At 42.7% G+C, this 27,846-nt stretch overlaps 2 protein-coding genes across 12 annotated transcripts in view; one reads left to right on the top strand and one right to left on the bottom strand.

Moving 5' to 3' along the window:
- The window catches only part of LOC135522524 (polycomb protein SCMH1-like), a 38,650-nt gene extending 36,586 nt beyond the window's left edge, over window positions 1-2,064 (top strand). For all 10 annotated transcript variants that reach the window (XM_064948858.1, XM_064948862.1, XM_064948856.1 and 7 more), the window contains one exon: window positions 9-2,064. In XM_064948858.1, coding sequence (XP_064804930.1) covers window positions 9-137 — 129 coding nt within the window. In that variant the 3' untranslated portion in view covers window positions 138-2,064. The remainder of the gene's footprint in view (window positions 1-8) is intronic.
- Window positions 2,065-17,116: 15,052 nt separating this feature from the next.
- On the bottom strand, window positions 17,117-19,873 carry LOC135522523 (cbp/p300-interacting transactivator 3-like). 2 transcript variants are annotated; one of them, XM_064948853.1, is made up of 2 exons: window positions 19,715-19,873; window positions 17,117-18,777 (listed from the first exon to the last, which is right to left on the bottom strand). In XM_064948853.1, exon 2 carries the CDS (start codon window positions 18,766-18,768, stop codon window positions 18,022-18,024), a length of 747 nt encoding a protein of 248 aa, XP_064804925.1. In that variant the 5' UTR covers window positions 18,769-18,777; window positions 19,715-19,873; the 3' UTR covers window positions 17,117-18,021. The 2 variants fall into 2 exon arrangements, with proteins under 2 accessions (XP_064804925.1, XP_064804926.1); XM_064948854.1 differs by having other exon boundaries at window positions 17,117-18,773.
- Window positions 19,874-27,846: the final 7,973 nt, after the last annotated feature.

Here is a 27,846-nt window from a genome sequence, read left to right as displayed (position 1 = left end):
TGTTGCAGGAGATTGATGGCAAAGCCCTCCTGTTACTACGCAGCGACATGATGATGAAATACATGGGCTTGAAGCTTGGGCCTGCCCTCAAACTCACATTCCACATCGACAGGTTCAAACATGGACGCCCTTATTGAGCTCATCAGCGTCCCCCCACCCCGCAACCCTGCTACTTCTACTCCCCCTCCCCCCTCCCCTCTACAGGATATAATGCACTGCATATTACTGGACTGACCTAGGCTACGATACTTAGTGTCATATATCCCCCTCCCTTTCCCTGCCGCATCTAAGAAGCCCTGTGGCGAACTTCTCTTATTTAGATTTTATTTCTGTTGTGTGGCACAATCCAGCCCTACGGCAGCATGGGATATTGGACATGCAGACTGACTGACTCGCCCACATATCCTCCTCATCCATCATGTTACTCGCCTGTTTTTCTATTCCATATTCTCTTACAACAACCGCTACCAATGATGCCCTCCCTGTGTGTAGCCATTTTTTACTGTAATGGCCATTTTAGGCCAGAGTTTTTATTATATTGTTTCTTTTTGTTTGATCAAGTACATTTCTTTTTTGTACCCTCCCTGAAAACAAGGACTTGCATTAAGCCATTTTCACCGTTTTGTATTAAATATGTATACTGAACAAAAATATAAATGCAACATGTAAAGGTTTGGTCCCATGTTTCATGGGCTGAAATAAAAGATCCCAGAAATGTTCCATACGCACAAAAGCTTATTTCTCTCAAATCCTTTTTAGTGAGCATTTTTAATTTGCCAAGATAATCCATCCAGGTGTAGCATATAAAGAAGCTGATTAAACAGCATGATCATTACACAGATGCACCTTGTGCTAGGGACAGTATAAAAGGCCACTCTAAAATGCACTGTTTTGCCACAGATGTCTCGTTTTGAGGGAGCGTTCGATTGGCATGCTGACTTGCAGGAATGTCCACCTATAGCTGTTGCCAGATAATTTAATGTTCATTTCTCTACCATACGTCGCCTCCAACGTAATTTTTGAGAATTTGTCAGTACGTCCGACTGGCCACACAACCGCAGACCACGTGTAACCAAGCCAGCCCAGGAGCTCCACATCTGACTTCTTCACCTGTGGGATCGTCTGAGACCAGCCACCCGGACAGCTGATGAAACTGTGGGTTTACACAACTGAAGAATTTCTGCACAATCTGTCAGAAACCGTCTCAGGGTAGCGCATCTTTGTGCTCATCGTTCTCACCAGTGTCTTCACCTGACAGCGGTTATGCACCGTATCCGACTTTTATCGTGACGAAATCCTGAGGCCCATTGTCATGCCATTCATCCGCCGCCATTACCTAATGTTTCAGCATGATAATGCACGGCCCCATGTCGCAAAGATCTGTACAGAGTTCCTGGAGATGAAAATGTCCCAGTTCTTCCATGGTCTGCATACTCACCAGACATGTCACCCATTGAGCATGTTTGGGATGCTCTGGATTGACGTTTACAACACAGTGTTCCAGTTCCCACCAATATCCAGCAACTTCGCACAGCCATTGAAGAGTGGGACAACATTCCACAGACCATAATCAACAGCTTGATCAACTCTGTGAAGGAGATGTCTCGCGCTGCATGAGGCAAATGGTGGTCACACCAAATACTGACTGGTTTTCTGATCCACGTCCCTACCTTCTTTTAAAGCTATCTGTATTGCCAGTCATGTGTAATCCATAGATTAGGGCCTTTCTTTATATGAACTGTAACTTAGTAAAATCTTTGAAATTGTTGTGTTTATATTTTTGTTCAGTGTCATTAATTCCAGAAAAAAAACACTATGTTTCTCCCAGCTGTTTGGGAGTTGTTTGGGGGCATGGTTTTCAAACAGTATGACACACTACATTATCAAAACACATTATACTGTGCTGAAGAAATACTGACATGATAAACTTGCATTTATCTTGTTATGGATGTTTACAATGACTCGTTATTTGTACTTTTTACATTTTTATACTATATTGTTAGAGTTCATACATTGAGAACTTTATCATACGCATTAATGTTCAATAAATATATAATAAATGTTGGTATCTGTCAGTCATACTTTCTTAATTTGTAAACAGTATTTGGCATAGCATTAAGTTACTTAGCCAACATCCACATAGCGGTTTTCGGGCAGTGTCGGAGTTGGAACTGTGTTAGTGCTGTCAAATCCTCAAGAGGCTCCTGGCAGTATACCTAAAGCGGACATTGCCATTAAGATAAATCCCCATTAAGCCTTTTTGGAATGTGAGGTAATTTACACCTCGATTATAGGCTGATAGAAGTCCTCATTTTGTTTAAGGATTTTAATTTGGAGTGTCATTTCTATATGGCCTACACTTTCTGGTTCTGAACTTCTAACACAAGTGGGATGGGTGTGGCTTTATGAAAATGATCAAGAACAGCTGCTCAACGATTTGACATCTCCACACAGTTACACATTGGTTATCGACATTAATACTTGATCTGATTGATTCTAGGCCAAAGTCTCAAGATGAGTGAATAGCATGAAGAGTTATGCAGTAATTGTTTTTGTACATTTTGGTATAGTGGCTCAAGATTAAGTAAATATTGAAATCATACTCTATTGCTCCAGGAAATTTTTTGATGGATGACAATTGACCAACAGAGGGCAGGTGAGCTCCATCCATCCAGATTTACTCAGTCCTGTCTCCTTGATTCCTCTCCTTGAGGCTCAGGCACATGTTCTGCCATGAGTCATTCAGTCTGAATTGGAGACCCAACTTAACTCACAGTCATGTTATTTGCAGTGGGCATACTATTTGCATATGTTTTATTCCTTTGAGGTGTCCCAAGTGATGCTGTTGTGTATGTTGTACGTATGTTGTGTAACACCTGGGTGCTTATTGAATTTAGTACCTCTTTTCTGACTGGTGAGCTAGATTCTCCAAAGCAAATTGTAACATAATTCTTACATCAAAGTTAGCCTATTATTTTCACGTTTCCCTGACAAAATAGCTAGTAAAGTGATTTGAAGTGATGGTTATTCCAATGAATTAAAGTGTGAACGAGAGTTAGGCCTGTGTGCATGACGTATCGATTGCAGCAGAAGCATTATAAGTGCGGATGTAACCACATCCTCATTGCAAAAACAGGAAAGTGCATGTGAGGGTTAACGGACCAAACCCACTGAACCCGCTGATCAGTGCTGATTAGGGAGGTTTGTGTATGTGCTTGCGTGCCTGTTAGTTAGACTTGTTCCTGTGTGTGTATTTGTGTGCCTGTGTGCAAGACAGTTATAACAAGATCAAGGGTATAGGCTATGTTTGTTGTCTAATAGTAGCCACGGTGTCATTCATGAAAAAAATAGCTATTTATAGACCTCCCAGCTCCTTGTTCTTTATGTTGTGCTCACATCATGTGAGTTTCACAAACACTGAACAAACATGAGTGAGTCAGGTTTTAACTACTGACGGGGGGGAGAATCACGTGACCCTTGAACGAGATGGCCGCGTGAACTAAGAGCTCCGCACAAGTAGTTTCCAATTCCTCATCTTACCTGCACTTTAAGTTTAAACTCCTTTAGCTTTAGTAAAAAAGTCATGGAGACTACAAAAGGCAACACTACAGGTGACATTTTTACCCCAACTCGAGAATTAGCGACGGAAAAAGCCTCCAAGAAGAAGCTAGCTTCAGAAAAAGCTAGCGCCATTAGTCAGAAGCAAGAGGACCCCCCCCCCCGAGGCCCAACGAATGCCAACCTCGCACTCTGTCGAATACATCCTTTCTGAGTTGAGATCCCAACGTACAGAACTCAACATTAAATTAGATGCCATTAACTCTCAGCTCAGTGTGATAGGGGGCAAGGTGACAATCCTGGAAAACGCTTTGCCTGACATCAACAACAAGATGTCCAGGCACCCCGTGTTTATGGTTGAGGCAGAGGGGTGAATCCTATCCATGGAAAACTTATTGACAGATGTCATGGAAACAATAGCATATGCTAAAAAGAAAATAGAACATCTGGAAGAGAAAACAGGACCTGGAAAACAGGGAGCGAAGGAATAATTGTGTTCTATTAAATCTGGGCAAAAAAGAAGAGGGAAACATGCCACTGATCCGCTACCTGCAAGACAAACTTCCCGAGTGGCTTCACCTGTCCACCGACAGGCCAATAGAACTCGAGAGAGCTCACCGAGCACTGAGGCCCCCACCAGCAGCCAAACAACCACCGATTCACCGGCAAGGAACGAGTCCTACAGGCGGCGAAAATTAACACCGTCACAGTGGGAAACGCAAAACTTACTTCACACCAGGATCTGTCAGCTGGAATACGCCAAAAGCGCCGAGAGTTTGACGAGGTGAAGAAATACTCCATTGACCAGGCATCTTCAGGGGATTTAAATACCCAAGGAGCCCTACGACACTTCAAAACTCCCAAAGAGGCGAAACGTTTTTTGAAAGACAATCCTGGTCAATGAGAAACGGACCAATGACTAAATGCAATTAATGCTATTACTAAAGACAACATATAGCCGATATCCAAAGACCCACCCGCCCCGCTAAATGTCCTTATATCCGTCCAATCTATATTTATTTTGCTTTAGCTGAGGGATATGCTCTATAGCCTAACCTTGGCCGACTAACGTTTCGGCCTACTTTTATTTCCATCTTTTTGTTGCTATTATTACTTGTGGTTCCCTGTCCCTTGGGGGAGGTATAGTAGTCTGGGCTATTGATTTTATTTTCTCCCTCTTTTAATGTGGTCTGGACTGGGGCTAGGTTGTCATTTACTCAATGCGGGGTGGAGAGGATGAGGCATTTCTTTGGTGGGGAGACGTGTGTTGCTAACTTCACGTTTTTTTGTGTTTTTCTTTCAGAACACAGAATTGAGACTGAGCGGGGGGTAATACATCCAATGGGATGTGTCGAGTTGTTTGGGAACTCGGCTGGGGTGTTCAGAGATTGTTATTTTATGTACACCATTTATTTTCCTTTTATGTGAACGCAGCTGTAACTATTATCCACTTTTACCCAGAGATGACTTGCACTAAAGTTCGATTACTGTTTGATGACGATGACTAGTACCTTAAATCTATGGACATGGAACTGCCATGGTCTAGGGTATGCAATATGACGGAAAAAGATACTATGTGCTCTAAAAAAGGAAAAGGCAGACATCGCACTATTACAAGAGACACACCTACGTAATGCCGAACATGCCAAACTCCACAGAGCTTGGGTGGGACAGGTGTATTTCTCATCTTTCAAATCAAACAGTTGGGGTACAGCCATACTTATCCATAAGAATGTTCCATTCATAATTGACAAAAGCATATCTGATCCGGAGGGGAGATTTATTTTGATAACTGGGTCACTATATGGTCAACCTTAAATATATACGCCCCTAACACAGATACTCCTGCTTTCATGTCAAAAATGATAACCCTGTTCAATGAGCATTGTGTTTCCTTTGGCGTGGTGGCCAGAGATTTTAATTGTCGCCTTAACCCAACCCTAGACAAATCATCTCAAGTCCCCACCACAAATCTTAGATCTGCAAAGATGTTGAACTCTCTTACGAAAGAGATGGGACTGATAGATATCTGGAGAGAGACTAATAGCTCATCTATGGACTACGTACTACTCTAATGTCCATAACACCTACTCCCGTATAGATTACATTTTTATCCCAAAGAGTTTCATAAATTCAGCCACGTGTACAATCGGACCCATAGCACTTTCAGATCACACCTTTGTCCAACTCCGCTTTGACCTCTGCAAAAACATCCCGAGGTCAAAGAGCTGGAAATTCAATACCTCCATGTTATCAAACGAAACCTTCCATACATTGGGAACTACATGGATAGACAACTCCACACAAGACAACAAAGATTCTCCTGTTTCTCCGGCCACAATGTGGGACACTGCTAAAGCCACACTAAGAGGTCATCTAATTGCATATGCTTCCTCTAAGAAAAAAGCAATGGAAGCACACAGGCTAGATCTTGAGAGGGAGCTGGAATGCTGTGAAAAAGTACATAAACAATCCCCAGACAGCACCTCCTGGAGTCATCTTAAAGCAGCCAAAGCCAAACTGAATTTGGACTACACTCGGGAGATTAAAAAAAACAAGTTTTCTTTAGTAAACAGGAATACAATGAGTATAGCAATAGGCCGAGTAGATTGCTTGCTTACCATTTTTTTTAAAGCAGTCAAGAGCGTACAATCATGGCTATCCGAACAGCAGAGGACAAGGTCACATATGACCCAAAAAAGATCAATTTAACTTTTCATGATTTTTACTGCAAACTATATACCTCTGAGAGAAAACACACAGAGGCAGAACTCCACTCTTTCCTAGAGGGAATCTCGCTACCTAAACTATCAGAGACCGACCAAGAAGATCTCAACTCCCCCTTCACTCCCGAGGAGATCCTGGAGGCAATTACCTCCATGCCACCTAATAAGTCCCAAGGCCTAGATGGATTCCCCAGAGAGTTCTACAAAGCTTTTTGGCCCCAGCTCAGCCCTATCTTCATGCAATTGCTGGAGGATTTTTTGCAAAAACTGATTTCTCCCAGACTCAATGCACACAACTCGCATTACAGTGTTGCTCAAAAAAGACAAGGACCCTCTATCCTGCTCGTCCTCCCATAAGCTTATTGGATTTCAACTACAAAATAATTACCAAATTGTTCACCAAAAGACTAAACACTCTTCTTCCCAAAATAATAAAAGCTGACCACACTGGATTTATTAGAGACAGATACTCTTCTGATAACATTCGCCGTCTTTTTGATATTATTGATCAAGTAAACGCACAGAAGACCCCTGTCCTGCTGACTTCACTGGATGCTGAGAAGGCGTTTGACAGGATGGAGTGGAGCTTTCTGTTTTCAGTCTTAGAAAACTTCAATATGTGCCCAAATTTTATTAAATGGATCAAATCACTATACTCTCATCCAAATGCCATAGTGACTACTAACGGACTGAACTCTGACAGATTCCCTCTGGAACGGGGCACAAGACAAGGGTGCTCGCTGTCCCCCCTGCTTTACTTGTTGGGGGCGGAGCCTCTTGCAGAGTTGATAAGGAGCAATCCAAGTATTATGATTGTTTCTGCAGGCGGCCTTCATCATTGCACCACCCGGGAGGCCCTGTATCTATCTTCTTAATGCCCAGCAGGACTTTGTTCTTTGCTTATGACTATTACATACTTTGCTAAGAAATGTAGTATTCTATTGTGGGCCTCTAATACCTCTCCTACATTTAAAATGTGGATTGACCAGATTGTTGACTTTCTCCCTCTTGAAAAGCTCACTTATGACCTCTCCAAGAGGCAGCCCAAGTTTGATAGACTCTGGTCTCCACTACTCAACTATATTTCAAATTGGACAGAGTGAATGGGGAGATTAGGGAAATGAGCAGATACATTCTGTAAGGTGCTGTAAAATCTAAAAACTGAGTATTTGCTCGTCGTCTCAGCGAAGGCTAGAAATAGCTAATAAGAACCTTGATAGTGCTGCTGCAAGTTTTATATGTTTATTTTTGTATTGTTCTTTGTATGTATATGTATGTATGTATGAAAGGAAGGAAGACCCAGACTTACCGGAAAGGAAGACCCAGACTTACCTCTGCTGCAGAGGATAAGTTTGTTAGCGTTAACTGCACCTCAGATTGCAGCCCCAAAAAATGCTTCACAGAGTTCAAGTAACGTGCTTTGCTCGTGACACTGTCTGTGATTTATTTAGAATTCAAGGCACATTTAACCAGCATGGCTACCACAACATTCTGCAGGGATATGCCACCCCATCTGGTTTGCGTTTAGTGGGACTATCATTTATTTTTCAACAGGACAATGACTTCCAGGCTGTGTAAGGGCTATTTGACCAAGAAGGAGAGTGATGGAGTGCTGCATCAGATGACCTGGCCTTCACAATCACCCAACCTCAACCCAATTGAGATGGTTTGGGATGAGTTGGACTGCAGAGTGAAGGAAAAGCATCCAACAAGTGCTCAGCATATGTGGGAACTCCTTCAAGACAGTTGTAAAAGCATTCCAGGTGAAGCTGGTTGAGAGAATGCCAAGAGAATGCAATGCTGTCATCAAGGCAAAGGGTGGCTACTTTGAAGAATCTAAAATATGTTTTGATTTGTTTAACACTTTTTTGGTTACCACAGTACATGATTCCATATGTGTTATTTCATAGTTGTGATGTCTTCACTTATTATTCTACAATGTAGTAAAAAATTAAGAAAAACCCTTGATTGAGCAGGTGTGTCCAAACTTTTGTACTGTATATACTAAGCAGTGTCAGAGGAAGGCCCAAAAAATGGTCAAAGACTCCAGTCACCCAAGTCATAGACTGTTCTCTCTGCTACCGTACGGCAAGCAGTACCGGAGTGCCAAGTCTAGGACAAAAGGCTCCTTAAAACTTCTTCAGGCTAGGGTCTATTTTTCTCCATGTCCGCCTGAATGACGCACTCAAAGTAAACTGCCTATTGCTCAGGCCCTGAAGCCAGGATATGTATATAATTGGTACCATTGGAAAGAAAACACTCTGAAGTTTGTAGAAATGTTAAAATAATGTAGGAGACTATAACACAATAGATATGGTAGGAGAAAAACCAACCAGAACTTTTTTTTGGAGAGCCCATGATCTTCCAATAGAACGTTTAAGGAGAAGGTTTAATATAGCTTCCAGTATGCGATTCCTATGGCTTCCACTGGATGTCAGTAGTCTTTGTTCAAGGTTCCAGGCTTGTTTCTTCCCAAACAAGGAAAAATTTTAGTACTGGGACAGAGACTTGGAAATCAGTCTATGTGCGTGCAACGAAGAGGACGTGCTATTGAACATACTTCTTTTCGTATGAAATATTATAGTTGAATTACATTTTAGGGTACCTGAGGATTAAATAGAAACATATTTTGACTTGTTTTAACAAAGTTTAGCGGGAGATTTTTGGATTCCTTTCTCTGCATGTTGAACGAGTGGATTACTCAAATCGATGGCGCCAACTAAACTAACTTTTTGGGATTATAAATAAGTATTTTATTGAACAAAATGACACATGTTGTAGCTTCACCCTTTGGATGACAAATCAGAAGAAGATTTTCAAAAAGTAAGTTAATTTTATTCGCTATTTGTGAATTTATGAAACCTGTGCTGGTAGAAAAATATTTTGATGTGGGGCGCCGTCCTCAAACAATCGCATGGCATGCTTTCGCTGTAAAGCTTATTGTAAATCGGACAGTACATTTAGATTAACAAGATTTTAAGCTTTTAACCGATATAAAACACTTGTATGCTCCTAAGTGTTTAATATTATCATTTTTATTTTTATTTGCGGAACTGGCGGGACTCCTATCCCTAATTAACAGCTTCTACCCACAAGCCATAAGACTACTGAACAATTCATCACATTAACTTAGTTTTTTTTACTTTAGTTTATTTCGTAAATATTTTCTTAACTCTATTTCTTGAACTGCATTGTTGGTTAAGGGCTTGTAAGTATTTCACGGTGAGGTCTACACCTGTTGTATTTGGCACATGTGACAAATAAAATTTGATTTGATTTGACTTGATCCCTTAAAATTTGGGATTTGGCTATTTCAGCCACACCCGTTGCTGACAGGTGTATAAAATCAAGCACACAGCCATGCAATCTCCAGAGTTAAACATTGGCCTTACTGAAGAGCTCAGTGACTTTCAACATGGCACCGTCATAGGATGCCACCTTTCCAATAAGTCAGTTCTTAGAATTCCTGCCCTGCAAGAGCTGCCCCGATCAACTATATGTTTTGTTATTGTGAAGTGACAATGTCTAGTAAGAACAATAAATCCAAATCAAATCGAATCAAATGTTATTTGTCACATACACATGGTTAGCAGATGTTAATGCGAGTGTAGCGAAATGCTTGTTCTTCTAGTTCTGACAATGCAGTAATAACCAACAAGTAATCTAACTAACAATTCCAAAACTACTGTCTTATACACACAAGTGTAAGGGGATAAAGATATATGAATGAGTGATGGTACAGAGCAGCATAGGCAAGATACGGTAGATGGTATCGAGTACAGTATATACATATGAGATGAGTATGTAAACAAAGTGGCTAGTGATACATGGATTACATAAAGATGCAGTAGATGATATAGAGTACAGTATATACGTATAGATATGAGATGAATAATGTAGGGTATGTAAACATTATATTAGGTAGCATTGTTTAAAGTGGCTAGTGATATATTTTACATCATTTCCCATCAATTCCCATTATTAAAGTGGCTGGAATTGAGTCAGTGTGTTGGCAGCAGCCACTCAATGTTAGTGGTTGCTGTTTAACAGTCTGATGGCCTTGAGATAGAAGCTGTTTTTCAGTCTCTCGGTCCCAGCTTTGATGCACCTGTACTGACCTCACCTTCTGGATGGTAGCGGGGTGAACAGGCAGTGGCTCGGGTGGTTGTTGTCCTTGATGATCTTTATGGCCTTCCTGTAACATCGGGTGGTGTTGGTGTCCTGGAGGGCAGGTAGTTTGCCCCCGGTGATGCGTTGTGCAGACCTCACTACCCTCTGGAGAGCCTTACGGTTGTGGGCGGAACAGTTGCCGTACCAGGCGGTGATACAGCCCGCCAGGATGCTCTCGATTGTGCATCTGTAGAAGTTTGTGAGTGCTTTTGGTGACAAGCCGAATTTCTTCAGCCTCCTGAGGTTGAAGAGGCGCTGCTGTGCCTTCTTCACGATGCTGTCTGTGTGGGTGGACCAATTCAGTTTGTCTGTGATGTGTATGCCGAGGAACTTAAAACTTACTACCCTCTCCACTACTGTTCCATCGATGTGGATAGGGTGGTGTTCCCTCTGCTGTTTCCTGAAGTCCACAATCATCTCCTTAGTTTTGTTGACGTTGAGTGTGAGGTTATTTTGGGGCGGCAGGGTAGCCTAGTGGTTAGAGCGTTGGACCAGTAACCAGAAGGTTGCAAGTTCAAACCCCCGAGCTGACAAGGTACAAATCTGTCGTTCTGCCCCTGAACAGGCAGTTAAGGCCGTCATTGAAAATAAGAATTTGTTCTTAACAGACTTGCCTGGTTAAATAAAGGGGAAAAAAATTCCTGACACCACACTCCGCGGGCCCTCACCTCCTCTCTGTAGGCCGTCTCGTCGTTGTTGGTAATCAAGCCTACCACTGTTGTGTCGTCCGCAAACTTGATGATTGAGTTGGAGGCGTGTGTGGCCATGCAATCGTGGGTGAACAGGGAGTACAGGAGAGGGCTCAGAACGCACCCTTGTGGGGCCCCAGTGTTGAGGATCAGCGGGGTGGAGATGTTGTTGCCTACCCTCACCACCTGGGGGCGGCCTGTCAGGAAGTCCAGTACCCAGGACCTATTTGGGCGGTAAGCAAATTGGAGTGGGTCTAGGGTGTCAGGTAGGGTGGAGGTGATATGGTCCTTGACTAGTCTCTCAAAGCACTTCATGATGACAGAAGTGAGTGCTACATATAAACTTTATATGCCTGAACTCAGAATCAAAAATAATATGGTCACACAAACACCAACACAGTGGTGAAGAGGGCAAGACAATGCCTCTTCCCCTCGGGAAGCGGAAAAGATTTGGTATGTTAAACAGCTGCACCATTGAGTGCATCTTGACTGGTTGCATCACCACTTGGTATGGCAACTGCTCGGCATCTGACCGCAAGGCGCTACAAGGGCAGTGCGTACGGCCCAGTACATCACTGGGGCCGAGCTCCCTGCCATGCAGGCGGTGTCAGAGGAAGGCCGTAAAAAATGCCAGACTTCGGCCACCAAAGTCATAGAATGTTCTCTCTGTTACCGCCTGGCAAGCGGTACCGATGTACCAAGTCTAGAACCACCCTGAACACCTTCTACCCCCAAGCCATAAGACTACTATGTAGTTAGTCCGAGTAGCTATTGGCTAACTATTTAACTATCTGCATTGACCCTCTTTTGACTCATTGCCTACAGTGCATTCGGACAGTATTCAGACCCCTTGACTTTTTCCGCATTTTGTTACGTTACAGCCTTATTCTAAAGTGGATTTAAAAAAATGTCCTCATCAATCTACACACCATAATTACAAAGCAAAAACTGTTTTTTATTCATGTTTGGCAGTGTTTAAAAAATAAAACACTTAAATATCACATTTACATAAGTATTCAGGTCCTTTACTCAGTACTTTGTTGAAGTACATTTGGCAGCGATTAAAGCCTCGATTCTTCTTGGGTATACGCTACAAGCTTGACATACTTGTATTTGGGGAGTTTCTCCAATTCTTCTCTGCAGATCGTCTCAAGATCTGTCAGGTTGGATGGGGAGCATTGCTGCACAGCTATTTTCAGGTCTCTCCAGAGATGCTCGATCGGGTTCAAGTCCGGGCTCTGGCATTCAGATATTTGTCCCGAAGCCACTATTGTGTTGTCTTGGCTGTGTGCTTAGGGACATCGTCCTGTTGGAAGGTGAACTTTCGCCCCAGTCTGAGGTCCTGAACGCTCTGGAGTAGGTTTTCATCAAGGATCTCTGTACTTTGCTCTGTTCATATTTCTCTCGATCCTGACTAGTCTCCCTACCACTGAAAAACATCCCCACAGCATGATGCTACCACCACCATGCTTCACCATAGGGATAGTGCCAGATTTCCTCCAGACGTGATGCTTGGCATTCAGGCCAAAGAGTTCAATCTTGGTTTCATCAGACCAAAGAATGTTGATTTTCATGCTCTGAGATTCCTTTAGGTGCCTTTGGCAAACTCCAAGCGTGTTGTCATGTGCCTTTTACTGAGAAGTGGCTTCCATCTGTTCACTCTACCATAAAGCCCAGATTGGTGGAATGCTGCAGAGATGGTTGTCCTTTTGTAAGGTTCTCCCATCTCCACAGAGGACCTTGGGAGATCTGTCAGAGTGACTGTCGGATTCTTGGTCACCTTCCTAACCAAGGCCCTTCTCCCCCGATTCCACAGTTTGGCCAGGTGGCCAGTTCTTGGAAGAGGTAGTTCTTGGAAAAGGGAAATGCCTTCGACCTCATGGCTTGGTTTTTGTTCTGACATGTACTGTCAACTGTGGGACCGTATATAGACAGGTGTGTGCCTTTTCAAATCATGTCCAATCAATTGAATTTACCAGAGGTGGACTCCAATGAAGTTGTTGAAACATCTCAAGGATGATCAATGGAAATAGGATGCACCTGAGCTCAATTTCGAGTTTCATAGCAAAGGGTCTGAATACTTATGTAAATAAGGTATTTCAGTTTTTATTTTTAATAAATTTGCAAACATTTATGTACACCTGTTTTCAATTTGTCATTATGGAGTATTGTGTTTAGATTGAGGATTTAAAAAACATACATTTTAGAGTAAGCCGATAATGTAACAAAATTTGGAAAAAGAGGTGTCTCAAAACTTTCCGAATAGACTGTATGCTGCTGTTACTGTTTATTATCTATCTTTTGCCTATTCACTTTATCACTACCTATATGTACATATCTACCTCAATTTCCTCGTACCCCTGCACATCGACTCGGTACTGGTACCCCGTGTAAATAGCCAAGTTATCACGACTCATTGTATATTTATTCCTTGTGTTATTATTTGTCTATTTTTCTATTATATAACAAAAACAATCTCTGCATTGTTGGGAAGTGTCCATAAATAAGCATTTCACTATAAGTCTACACCTGTTCGTAAAGAAGCATGTAACAAATACAATTTGATGTCCTCTGAATTATCTCATCCTAGTGAAGCTGCAGTTTGTTTGTTTACCTTCTATAAGAGAGGTTAATTCAGATTCAGGTCCTAAAACAACCCTAAAACAACCATTCTCTGCAAATAGTCAGACTGCAGGCATGCATGATAATGCAACCTCCCACATTCAACCAGGCTTTCAGAAACCTGCCCCTGCTATCAATAATTAACTCAGCAGCTGAACCTGTGTTTGTTCTGTCCTAATTCCCGTGAGGCTTCTACTTTGTCATCAAATAATCAACTGAACTACAAACTTTTGGGTCAACGTTTTTATCTGAATAATATAGTGATTATATCGTCATATAGTAACAATGGGAACTAGTTCCAAAACTAATTTATGTTTGGATGGTGTTATGTAAGAATGTAATGTAGAACATCGTAGTAAAATGGTCCAATCACTACTACATAGGATATTTTAGTTGGACAGAGAGAAGCTTACTCAATGTCATATTTACAAAGGGAATAGCCTACAGCACGAGATACAACTGCAAATAAAAGTGTGTAGACGAGAGCCAATGCAATGATTTTTTTAAATGACAAAAAACCTTTAGCACAGAATTGCTAGCACTTTATGAGAGAAATTATTCAGAGCGAAATACTAGTGTTATCCAGTTAGCATGTTTGATAAGCCTGCAGGCCTGGTCAGCTTGCTTTATCAGAGGGGTTGGGGGTGGGGACCACAGCCCATGCGTGACTCGGTATGGCCACCGTGCCCTCATTGGTGCAGGGCCCGGAGATTACACTGAGCTCATGGGAAGCCTCGACACCAGCTGTAGTACCTGGAAATAGAACGTTTGGGCCTGTTCAGGAGGTAGACATGTAAAGTGTAGATAGAATTGACTACCATGTGTAACGGAGAATGAGAAGAATATTAACATTACGCAACATATTTCTAGATGCAACGATCTGATCTTTCAGCCCCAGTGTGCTCTCTCAGCCAGTGTGGAGGTGCTGAAGCTAGGAGCAGTTTGAGATAGGCTTGTGTAGAATGGACCAGGTGTAGCAGAGAATGAGAAGAATAATTGACACTATGCAATATATTACTAGATGCAACAATCTGATTATTTCAGCCATAGTGATCTCTTAGTCCGTGTGGGGGTGTTAAAGCTAGGCGCTGTTAGAGATACAAATGGATAGGCTTTGTGTAGAACAGACCATGTGTAACAGAGAATGAGAGGAAACAACACTATACTTGTTTCAATATGCAACAATGCGATCTGTCTGCCCAAATGAGGGTGCTGAACACTGTTTAGGGGTGGCCTTTGTCAGGAATCCTAGGGCCTCTTAGGGGTAAATCCCACCTAGAAATCCCCATGCACCAAAAACTCCCATCCACTTCATTTCAAGAAGTAGTTTTTAATGTAACTTTTTTTCACATTGGAGAATTTCCTTGGTGTTTATATGTAGTATTTTGTTTCTATCAGTCTTTCTCTCCATGTGGGTTTTGAGCTTTGACATATCGAGAAAACAGCAAGCCGCCGACACAGGAAGAAGACAAGTTGCGTAGCTAGCAGTTGTTGTGGGTGAGTTGCCTTGTCTGAGAGAAAGAGAAAAACAGAAACAGGCGAACTGTAAACTTCTTCCAGTCACACCCTGCTTAGTCTATGTCTAGACTGGCCCCTCTGTAGGAGACTGAGACATAACAAGGGATTGAGGGAGCAAATGGGTGTATGGGACATAATCCCATTTAACTCTGGATGCACAAGAAAGAACCCACTTTTTTTATTGATGCTAAAGAGGGACCTTGCAATGCAGTGTTTTCAGATATACAGTATGTGGAGAGTGTTCTGCCAGTTAGTCAACCTGCCTCAGCACAACTTGCACTGGCAGGAAAACCCTGTAGACTGGACATGGACTCTGCAACCTTTACTAAGGATGGTGCCAAGAGGGGCAGCGCAATTGTAGCTTATGCCCCAGCCTTTCTCATGACAACCCAAGTAACCCCACATGCCCTCGGCTGAATCTAGAGTTTTAGTGTTTGGCAAACACAAGTCACATTAAGATCAAGTGAGTTTCATTTAGAGCAAACCTCCAGTTGATTCCATGTTTCAATTTGGCAGTAAGGGCTAACTTGTTCTACACAATTAAACTACTGAAAATAGATATCTCTTTTTAGAATGAGTTAGACAAAAGCGAGGACTTGTTACTCATCAAGTTGCAAAAAAAAAAAGTATCTTAAACTGGCAATATGTAACTTTTTGGGCAACCTGACCAAATGCACATATAAAATGTGAGATATAGATCTATCAATCTACTGGAAAGCAAGTCTATGTGCTCTATTTCTATGCTTCCCATTTTGTTTTTGTACACCACCTTCAAACAGCTGAAACATATATATTTTTACAGCAGCTTAGACGGTACAATGATTCTATACTATCTTCTTCTTTTGCCACTAACTGAAATTAGGCGTACTACGAGTTTTATTAACCAGGACATTGCGGAGTGATTTCTGCATAATGCACCTTTAACTGTTAATGTGGAGGTGATGTTCCCATAACATGGCATCAATCAAGCATTCCAAGCCCTGAGTCAAAATACACACCCCAACCCCATAGAATAGTAAACTCATCTGAATTTAATATAATTCATATCAAGTGGCTATAACATTGCATAAGGCATGGAATATTTATACAGATTTTCTTTTGAAGAAGGAGCCATGCTTGTATATGCCATTTATTATTGGCACTAACCTATACTCATTTTGCTTCCCCAACCAACCATTAAGTGCATTCTCAGAGCTAACAACTGTCACTAAAGGTGTGCCTTACTTCTTTGCCTCGGTGGGGGGGGGGTAGTAATTTACAGGGGATGAATTCAGTTAAACCCCCATCAAGGTAAGCGTAGATTAACCCTGGCCCGCTCCATCCCCCCCACCACACACACACACCTCGGTCTCACCGACTTTCTACCCAGCAACATATAGTTACCATAACTCATAGGAACCAGGACATTCATTCCTCAATCTATTTTTATTAATGGTGTCAGGATGATCAGGAATGCAATGACTAAAACCACAATGTGGGTCCTTCTCCATATCAAAGGTCAAGAATTCAGATTAGAAATTCAGCTTTTTGGTGGATAGCAGTGCGCCGTTGTTTGATTTTAATATACCAGTCATCATTTTCCATGGTAGGATTGAAGGCAATTTGCTGCTTACAGCAGTAAATGTGGGTCATCATAAGACGGTGCATATCTTGAAGGAGATAAAGATATTCCTAAGAAACAGGGACACCTTTGAGATAAACTAATTCAGTATTAAGTTATTTAATATCCTGAACCCTGCAGGCTGGAAAGCCCTAAAGTGGAATATTCCCTTCAGCCCCCAGATTACCTTTAATGCTCTCCTCTGCAATGAATGTAAAAGCAGGCCACACATATCCGGGCCATTTTTATTGATCCTCAAAACCCCGTCTTGACCGCAAAGGGAAGATAAAAACCACCAGTAAAGAAAATAATAAATTGGCATAATTAATGTAGTTCTATATCTTACATAGACTTTCCTGTATTAACACAGCTTTATACAGTACAAGGAGTAGGTTTGAGAACATCACAGCTAAAAGCAACCCTTGCCAAAAGTGAGTTATTCAATAATGATAGACTTCCATTCAAATCCATGAAATGGCATTGTACTTGTACTGCCGTCTCCATTCTTGGAGAGAAATCCAAGCTCTTGGAAAATCAAAAATTAATTTGAGGGGCTTATTTTCAAAACAGAAGGCCCAGACCAATGAACTAAAAATTTAAAAAAAATATTATTTAAAAAAAATACAAACTACGAGCTTCCCCTGACCTTACCCAAAACACCAAAAGAACTTGATTCTCTCTCTGGACGATCTGTCGGTCTCTGGTTTGTTCTATTGTAATTTCTCTGAGAGTAATAAATAAATAAATCTTACTACTAAACTGCCATTGAGTCCCGTGTAGGAGGCAACAGTGTCTTAACATTGAGAAGCCACTCTGAACAAATTCTGCAGTTTTGTTTACATTCATCTCTGGAGAGAAGAGATGCTGGAGGACGATGTCCCATTACAGGCGAGCTGCGACCCAACACAGAACCACACCTCTGGTCACTTCACAAATGACACCATAGCACTGTGGCTATCCATACCAGTGTCTCTCGCTCACTCTTCTCTGCGACCTAGCACTGAGAGTGAAAGGAACAACAAAAACGAAAAGCGGAGCAGTAGTTGTTTCCAGTGGGCAACACTCTTACTCAAGTCTTTCCAAACTCTCCACCCTTCCAGGCCCCTTCACAGCATCGTTGACTCAGGTCCTCTCTCACTCAGCAGCTGATGGTGCTGGGCAGCTGTTTGCTCACAAAGTCTGAGATGAAGTCAAACTCGTTCTGGCCCAGGAAGAGTTCAGGCAGCTCCTGAATGCGGTCCAGGCCCAGCTCCACAACCAGGGATGTCAAAACCTCCTCGTCAATCATGTCCGCATCCATGCCATTCAAGGCCAGAGCCGGCCCGGCCATCTGCTGCATGTTAGCCAGCTGGGCCGGGCAAATGCGGTACTGGGCTGCCCCGTTGCCCATGTGATTGCCGTTCATGGGCCCCAGTGGATGTCCGTGGTACTGGGTGTTGAGTTTTTGCAGATGCATGCTGGCCATGAGCTGCTGGGACGTGAGACCACCATTCATATACTGCTGTTGTTTCTGTGGGTGCTGCTGGGCCTGCTGTTGCTGGGTCATGTGTAGGTGCTGGGTGTGGTGTTGCTGCTGGGCCTGCCCGTTGTTGTACATCATGTTACCAGACGTTATCTGGTGGTGGCCCATCTGAGCCCCGTTGGGCTGTCTGTTCACAGGCCCCACCATGCCTTGCCGCTGCCTCATGGCCACCTCCATGGTGGCCTGCTGCTGAGGTCCCCCACCGTAGTGCATCATCTGGTCATTGGGCAGGGCTCGGAGGCCGGGCTGAGTCACTACGTGCTGCTGGTGGCCTGCCTGCAGGCCTCCGTTCATGCCTAGTCTGTAGCCGTGGAGGCCCCCACCTGCAGAGCTGTGGCTCATGGGCATTAGATGATCCGCCATGGCTCCTGTCTTTCAGCACAGAGGAAACACAGTTAGAGCGATGCAGTTGATTTTCAAACCATCATGTAGGTAGGTAGTTAGAAGATCAGTGAGCATGCAGTAGCCTGCATTTGGCACAGTTGAAGCCAATTAGTGAATAGGTGACATGCCATGGACATATTTGACTTGGCTGCACTAGAGAAACCCATATGTTTGGATGCATAAGATCAGTTCATGTGAAAACAAAATGGGTTGATTTGGTAACAAGACAATTCCCTTCGATATATTTCTCAACACTCTAAAATATTATGATTACGCAATATTATTTCCTGGAAGAATGTAGCCTACAATGTCCTAAACTGGCAGAGTAAAACCACAAGAGACGCTTCCTAGTCAAGAACCGCCGGGGTTGTTCTCCTTTTCGCGAACACTAGAAAGCCTTTCCACGTCTTCCTCAGTTTCGCTGAAAATGCTCCTCTTTGTGCTTTGCCGTTTGAAACACAGGTAGGCTAGCTATCAACCTTGTTACCTTTACAACTGGACATTCGGTTGATTTAATAGATAACGGCGTCTCGGTCAGTGATGATGCATTAACTATAATTAGGTGTATAGTCCCTCCACAGTGCACATCAAACACAAAATGAAACTCGCTCGGTTATTTTACACACGTCGCAACAAAGAAGCGATAAGCGATACATTGGCATTATGCATTCCCAAACAGCTGTAGCCTATATTATACGGTTGTTCAAATTTATGATTGCTTCCCAAATTTAACACATAACGTCTATGACTTCCTACATTTGTTAATACACACCACTATTTTAGGTCTAGCCTATAATTGCATTGCCGATTAATTATTCCAACACCCCTAAAGACAACGAAAATGGAAACAATGGAACATCAACCTCAAGACCTTCACACAAACGCCAGACAGCGAATTCTACAATAAATTAAAACAAACACGTACCCGTATCTACTCGGATTAAAATTCAGCGACTTTGCTACTGCTACGTTTTTATTTTAGTTTTGCAAAACGAGGTGTCTTCAGATTACAGTATGTATTCCACAGGGTTACGCTTCATGCTCAAGCAGGGCCGATGCACATACTGTTTATTTTCTGGGTCAACTCAGGGATTATACATACATTTTTTTTAACTCAAGGGGAGAGGGAGGTGGAGCTACGGTTGCCTCTATTTAATATAGTTGCGCATGTGCATAGAAAAAAGGTACACTAGCCAATTTGAATACTTCCTCTGTATTTCTTTTATAATCAATGTTTCTCCCATAGAGAATGACAGAGGCCTCTAGTGGCCAGTTTTAGCATGTGCAATGCCATTGAGGACATCCACCATGCTTCTGCCATTTTAAAGTAGTCAACTTTAGATGTAATCTTTATTTAACGAGGCAAGTCAGTTAAGAACAAATTCTTATTTACAATGAATGCCTACCCCTGGCCAAACCAGGACGACACTGGGCCTATTGTGCACCACCTTATGGGACTCCCAATCACGGCCGGATGTGATACAGCCTGGATTCAAACCAGGGACTGTAGTGACACCTCTTGCAATGAGATACAGTGCCTTGGACAGCTGTGCCACTTGGGAGCCTATCACTATGGTTTCTCCCCTGACAAATGTAGACAACAATGTGTTTTAATAAAATGATCTTGTTTCTAAGATGTTGCTGGGTTTTGGTTTAACAAATACAATGTAATTCATAAGAGTTACAGTGGGAAAAGTGTTAAATTATAATAGATAGGTAGGTGGTGTGTGTGTTTTTGTCTATACCTACTGAAGTGTGTGAGTGAGTGAGTGAGTGAGTGAGTTCGTGCATGCGTGCGCGTGTGTGTGTGAAAGTGTTTCATCTTGAAGATCACTGAGAGTCCCTGTGACACACCAGTCTGCTGTGGATTGCCTGAGTGAGGACAGGGAGGGGCAGTGGAATGCCTGTGCTATTCTAGGCCACTGGCTACAGTGGCTGTTGTGATAGTGTGCTCTGACCGCAGATGCACGTGCATCAGATCGCCTTCAAGGACCCTAGCCTGCAATTGCAAGTAAATGAAAACAACTTAGTATTTTGAGAAACCCATTGTGTAGGGCACATATTTTATGGGTGAATCCTTACGACTAACGCTTGCCTTTGTCCTTGTCACTTTAAGCAGGTGCTAATGACTTTTGGCCTCAGGTGTGTGGACTTTGAGAAACTCACAAATCCTGTCTGTTAGGCTTTTACAGAGAATCCACATGGCTCTTTCTGTTTACGAACTGTCCCCATTCAACATGACGATATCTGTCTGACACAAATGTACATGTGAATGTAAAAAAACATGTAATTTTCCACATTCACATTGCGTAGTCTTTGTTTTCTGCCAGGGCCTAAACCTTTACCCAAATTTGCGTCAGAATTGGTTAGTGCCTTATTCAGGTCTATGATACGAATACTCCAATCAAATCTGCACTGCTCACTCTGTTTTGATCTAGTGCAGAATGCAATCGGACTATCTTTGTATACAGTTGTCATAGGGCTCCCGAGTGGTGCAGCGGTCTAAGGCACTACATGTCAGCGCTAGAGGAGTCACTACAGACCCTGGTCAATTCCAGGCTGTATCACAATCGGCTGTGATTGGGAGTCCCATAGGGTGGTGCACAATTGGTCCAGCGTCGTCTGGGTTAGGTTTAGGCCGGAGTAGGTCGTCATTGTAAATAAGAATTTGTTTTTAACTGACGTACCTAGTTAAATGAAGGGGAAATAAATATTACAGTGCAAAGGAGAGTATGGTTGGTCTATGATACATTTTAATATATCCTCTATATTGCTTGCCTTCAACATTTGAGGCATGTTAAAGACTATAGGATATACAGATACCTATGGCACAAAACTGCTGTATCTCAGAACATAATTTGTGCCCTTTGTTTGTATGTTTCTCCACTGGTCTTTCCTCCCCTCCCCTTGTAAACTGTGGCCTAAGGGTTGGGGGAGGAGCTTCCAAAGAGCCTGCCCTCAGCCATGTAGCAAATATTGATTTATTTGATCTGTGTGTATGTGTCACAGGAGGTTGGTGGCACCTTAATTGGGGAAAACGGGCTTGTGGTACTGCCTGGAGTAGAATGAGTGGAAAGGTATCAAATACAGCAAACACATGGGTTCCATGTGTTTGATGCAATTCCATTTGCTCCGTTATAGACATTATTCTGAGTCGTCCTCCCCTCAGCAGCCTCCACTGTGTGTGTGTGTGTGTGTGTGTGTGTGTGTGTGTGTGTGTGTGTGTGTGTGTGTGTGTGTGTGTGTGTGTGTGTGTGTGTGCCTGTCAAAGCGTGTCTTTGTTTGTTTGGGAAAGATGTTTAGCTTCAGTGTTGTTCATTACCTCACGTGCCAAAATTGGTTTTCTGAAGCTCTGACGCTTGCTGGACTGGAAAAGCAACCCAAAGCTTGAGTATGAGGACAATAAAATCCTTTCCTTGCTTCATGTAATATCATGTCATGAAAGTGCATCCTTCACAGTCAATTTAGATCAGGGCTCTCCAGGAGCAAACCTGTAGGTTTTTGCTCCAACCTGTTGAAACTAACCTGATTTTGTTTATCAATCAGCTAATTATTAGAATCAGGTAAGCTAGATTAGGGTTTGAGCAAAAACCTACAGGATGGTACCTTTCTTAAATTTGTGTCCTTTGAATTTGCATAATGATCATCACCATGTGTACTTACCCACTGGGCACACATCGGTTTAATCAACATTGTTTCCACGTCATCTCAATTAAATTACGTTGAACAAACGTGGAATAGATATTGAATTGATGTCTGTGCTCAGTGGTTAGCTTTGTCTCTTGTGTTTTAGTTGTTATTATTATTAGTAGTGTTGTTGTTTGAGTTCCAGTAGTTAGCTACATGGCAAAAAAGTAATTAACTATTGAAAAAACGACCAAGATATGAATTTAGTTCAACTACCACCAAGCTACTGCAAAATGTAGTTAAATTACCAGTTGAACTACATGTAGTTTACTACTTCCCAGAACTGCTGAATACATTGTTTTGCTGTGTGTTCTCTACTCTCCTTCAGTTTCTCTTTGCTACAATAGCAATGTGGCTACTTTTTGGGCAGCTCAATAAGCTTTCTCCTCTCTCATACATCAGTACTTATACTATCACTTTTTTCCCCAAGCACTTCATATTCATTATGCGCCAAACAGAAGAACAATTAATCCGGGAGAGAATAACTGAATTTGTCCAATGAGAAACGCAAATGTTCAATTTCTGTTTTAAAATGTTTTCTACTGTGCCATAATTCATGTTTTCATGGTGACGGACGCAATAAGGCCACTTGTGTAAAAGTGATCTGCTTTCTGAGGAACAGGGTCAGCAGTCCAGAATGATGAGACAGTTGTTCAAAATGTAGATCATGAATCATTCACAGCCGTGACAATCTGTGTGGTTGGATATTGCTTAACAGCCAACCATGTCACTTATTGGCGCTGCAATCAGATGATTATATACAACAAAGCAGACCACTCTCTTGTTACAGGCATTATAACTACCTTTGTTACAGGTGTTAAAACGGAAACTTTTGGTGAAGGTAGGAAACAACACCGCCACTTCGCTGATCCTCAACACAGGGGCCCCACAGGGGTATGTGCTCAGCCCTCTCCTGTACTCTTTGTTCACCCATGACTGCGTGGCCACGCACGCCTCCAACTCAATCATCAAGATTGCAGACGACACAACAGTAGTAGGCCTGAGGGGTGCATGCTCAGTCCTCTCCTATACTCCCTGTTCACTCATGACTGCATGGCCATGCACGACTCCAACACCATCATTAAGTTTGCCGATGACACAGCAGTGTTAGGCCTGATCACCGACAATGACGAGACAGCCTATAGGGAGGTCAAAGACCTAGCCGTGTGGTGCCAGGACAACAACCTCTCTCTCAACATGGTCAAGACAGGTGATGATTGTGGACTACAGGAAAAGGAAGACCGAGCATGTCCCCATTCTCATCGACAGGGCTGTAGTGGAGCAGGTTGAGAGTTTCAAGTTCCTTGGTGTCCACATCACCAACAAACTAACATGGTCCAAGCACATCAAGACAGTCTGAAGAGGGAACGACAAAACCTATTCCCCCTCAGGAGACTGAAAAGATTTGACATGGATCTTCAGATCCTCAAAAGGTTCTATAGCTGCACCATCGAGAGCATCCTGACCGATTGCATCACCCCATGGTATGGCATCAAACTGGCATATGATTTTACTGCTGCTCTTTAATTATTTGTTACTTTTATTTCGTATTTTTTTAGGTATTTTCTTAAAACTGCATTGTTGGTTAAGATCTTGTAAGTAAGCATTTCACTGTTGTATTCAGCATGTGACAAATTATTTGATTTGATTACCAACAATGACGAGACCGCCTACAGGGAGGAGGTGAGAGTCCTGGCAGAGTGGTGCCAGGAAAATAACCTCTCCCTCAACGTCAACAAAATGAAGGAGCTGATCGTGGATTTCAGGAAACAGCAGATGGAGTATGCCCCTATCCACATCGACGGGACCGCATTGGAGAAGGTGGAAAGTTCCTTGTTCCTTGGCGTACACATCACTGACAATCTGAAATGGTCCACCTACATAGACAGTGTGGTGAAGAAGGCCCCTAAGACCCTCAAACTTTTACAAATCCACAATTGAGAGCATCCAATCGGGCTGTATCACCACCTGGTACAGCAACTGCACTGCCCGCAACCGCAGGGTTCTCCAGAGGGTGGAATGGATTGCTCAATGAATCACCAGGGGCACACTGCCTGCCGTCCAGGACACCTACAGCACCCAATGTCACAGGAAGGCCAAAAAAATAATCAATGACATCAATCACCCGAGCCATCATACATGTTTTGGTTTATATTTAACTGTTTATCAATATAAAACATAATAAAACTCCTTCATACTGCAAAACTTTACCTAAATGTATTATTAAAAGTACTAAGGACAAGCAAATTGGCTTGCCACTGTAGTGATGATGAGAGTTGTAGTGCCATGTTTTGGGGATTTAGAGATATCTATTACTTTGAATGCTAGAAAGTATTTCATATATTGTACTGATCAATAAAAACAAAGGCTACTAAAATACAGATTTTTTTTTAAACAAATATAATATGTATCCCTTCGTTTAATGTCATTGGTGTTACCGCCTTGAAAATCATTCATTACAAATATATACATGGACCTTGAGCATTCCCTCCAGTGGAAAACTGTTATGGGTGAGGGGTCTATATTAAATAAAAATGATTAGCTAATCACACATTTTTAGTATGTCATCAATTTGAGGATTCCATTGATAATTCGGTGTGTCTAAATAAATAAAAGTCTAAATAAAAGGTGTCTGGGTTTTAGTCATTTTAAATTTAAATACATTTAAATAAAAAAGTGAAAAGTGAACTTAATTTTCTCCAAAATTCCATGCTTCCACAATGGAACAACAACCCAAAATTAAAAGTACTATGCTCGTTCTTTCTTCATTTGGGGGTGGTGGTGTGGTTGGAGAATTGTTATTGAGAGACGTCTATAAATACACTCAAAGTTTCCTCTTGGACTCAGCGCCTAATCAGAAGCGAGTGTTGTGTTCAGTGAGACAGCTCTGAGGGTTCAGTTTGGCTAAGTCAAGGCTCAGGGTGGGGGATGGGAGGGCCTGCCAGCCTGCCTGCCTTCAGCACTGCAGTGGGGGAAATTTGGATAGGGGGAAACCTGTTAAGCATCACTTGATGGCCCCAGGGTAGAGGGGGAACTTGGGCTAAAGTGGGGGAGAATTGACACTCAAATTTGTAGTGCTCATTCTCTCAATTACAATTGATGAAATTTCCACTCTTTTGGAATTGTTCCTGACTGTCAACTAAACTGTTATTCTGATTCTCATCACTGGTCAGTGGTCAAGAGTTTTATGAATTCCTACCAGAGAGAATTTAGGGACACACATTAGGCTTGTTTTCATTCAGTTCTATAATCTCTTTACCATAGTCTAGAAAGCCCCACGAGCAACACTCAACAATACTACCTCCACAAAACAAAAACAAATGACTATCCAACTGATTGTGGTGACGCAAAGAGTTTGACTCAGTGGTTGAGGTGCTAAACATGGTTTGATTTATGTAGCTTATAATACATAAAAGTTGTAAACAGAAAAATGCCATGGAATAGAATAAGAGATATCAATCTAATGTCAGTCCTGTGTTCTTACCAATACTGTCCATACCTCAGCCATTAAGGTGATGTGATGAATTATGAATTCTGTAGGCAGAGTGATCGATCAAGCCAATCTCATTAGCTAAAGGGTATGAGCCAATCCTAGAGATCAATACTCAGTGCCACTGAGTTGTCACTACAGGCTGGCCTCCATCCCTAAATGAAAAGGGCACAGGGCGAGACCCAAATGCAGACACGGGAGGCAGATGGTTCGAGTCTCTATTTATTATAATCCAAGGGGCAGGCAATGTCATGGACAGGAAAATGATCATAACAAGGTCAGAGTCCAGGAGGTACAGGATGGCAAGCAGGCAGGCTCGAGGTCAGGATGGGCAGTATGGTCAGGCAGGCGGGTTCAGAACAGAGGCAGGCAGTCTACCCTCCACTCCTGCTTCGCTCCACTCACTACAAAGGGAATTACTTGGGTTCTCCTGCATTGAAAATAGCTCTTGCTTTTGTAGATAGTTACAATAGTAGGATGGTGATTTAGACACCCTAGCTGGTAGCTACACCACTTTATATGACCTACATAGAGCAAACAATGTTTTGCATCACACGCTATTTGTTCAGGGTAGCACTCCATCGGACATCTACATACTACAGGATTTCTGGGAATTCAAATGTCTCCCAGAGCCTCCGACGGCTGACAGTTCAGCCACCCAGTTTGTCTGTGTGTGTACTGTTGGAGTGTTAAACACCTAAGTCCGGCCTTTCCTGCACTATTACTCATTTTATTTACAAAATGACACACAATCCAATTACAGCTTGAAGATATGCTGTGTAAATACACTGCACATGCTGCTAACGCTGCCCTCTTCATCTTGGTTAACAAAGAGATATGGTTGAAAATGAATGACTGACAAGGAGCTTCATATCTTGGTCAATAGTTGCCTCAAAATACATCATGCCTCAAATGGAAAAGGGGGATATCTAGTCAGTTGTACAACTGAATGCGTTCAACTGAAATGTGTCTTCCACATTTAACCCAACCCCTCTGAATCAGAGAGGTGCAGGGGCTGGCATAATCGACATCTACGTCTTCGGCACCCAGGAACAGTGGGTTAACTGCCTTGCTCAGGGGCAGAACGACAGATTTGTACCTTGTTCAGCTCGGGGTGTCAAACCAGCAACCTTTCAGTTACTACCCCAACGCTCTAATCACTAGGCTACCTGCCGCCAGGTTCAGCAATACCACATGTGAGCTGACAGCCAGCCTGTCCCAGTACTTACAGGAAACAGCCAGGCTGCCTTCCTGACTGGGGGGAGACAATCTAGCTTGCACCATGGGTTCTGTGTGTTGAGCAATGTCCCGATGAGCACGTGTCTGTCTCCAGGTGGCAAAATGTGAACGCAGTCTGCCCACCAGCGCCTCGTCCACTTCCTGTTTTTACACTCACCCGCACTCTGTTGCCATTTTGTCCAGGAAGCTGTGGGAGAGATACGGTTGACAAAGTCACGCTTTATTCAATTGGCAACAGAGTCTGTATGAGAGAGGGAAAGAGAAAGGGGGGATACCTAGTAAGTTGCATAACTAAATGCATTAAACAGTAATGTGTCTTCCTCATTTAACCCATCTCCACTGAGTCAGGGCTGCGGGGGCTGCCTTAAAGCCTCATGTCCACCAGATACCTCAAACTCTGCATTCCGGCAGAAGTGCTCGTCGACCATCTCATTCCAAAATCATGGTCATCAATATGGAGTTGGTCCCCCCTTTGCTGCTATAACAGCCTCCACTCAGGGTAGCCTAGTGGTTAGAGCGTTGGACTAGTAACCGTGAAGGTTGCAAGTTCAAACCCCCGAGCTGACAAGGTACAAATTCTTAACTGACTTGCCTAGTAAAATAAAGGTAAAATTTAAAAAAAACTTCTGTGAAAGCTTTCC

The sequence above is a fragment of the Oncorhynchus masou genome, chromosome 30, assembly GCF_036934945.1.
Source record: "Oncorhynchus masou masou isolate Uvic2021 chromosome 30, UVic_Omas_1.1, whole genome shotgun sequence".
NCBI classification, from domain to species: domain Eukaryota; kingdom Metazoa; phylum Chordata; class Actinopteri; order Salmoniformes; family Salmonidae; genus Oncorhynchus; species Oncorhynchus masou.
The sequence above is the reverse complement of the archived record's forward strand: the minus strand, read 5'-3'. Positions and strand labels throughout refer to the sequence as shown.

Coding starts and splice junctions, on each gene's coding strand:
- LOC135522523 (XM_064948853.1), bottom strand. CDS start 18,768: ATGGCGGATCATCTAATGCCCATGAGCCACAGCTCTGCAGGTGGGGGC.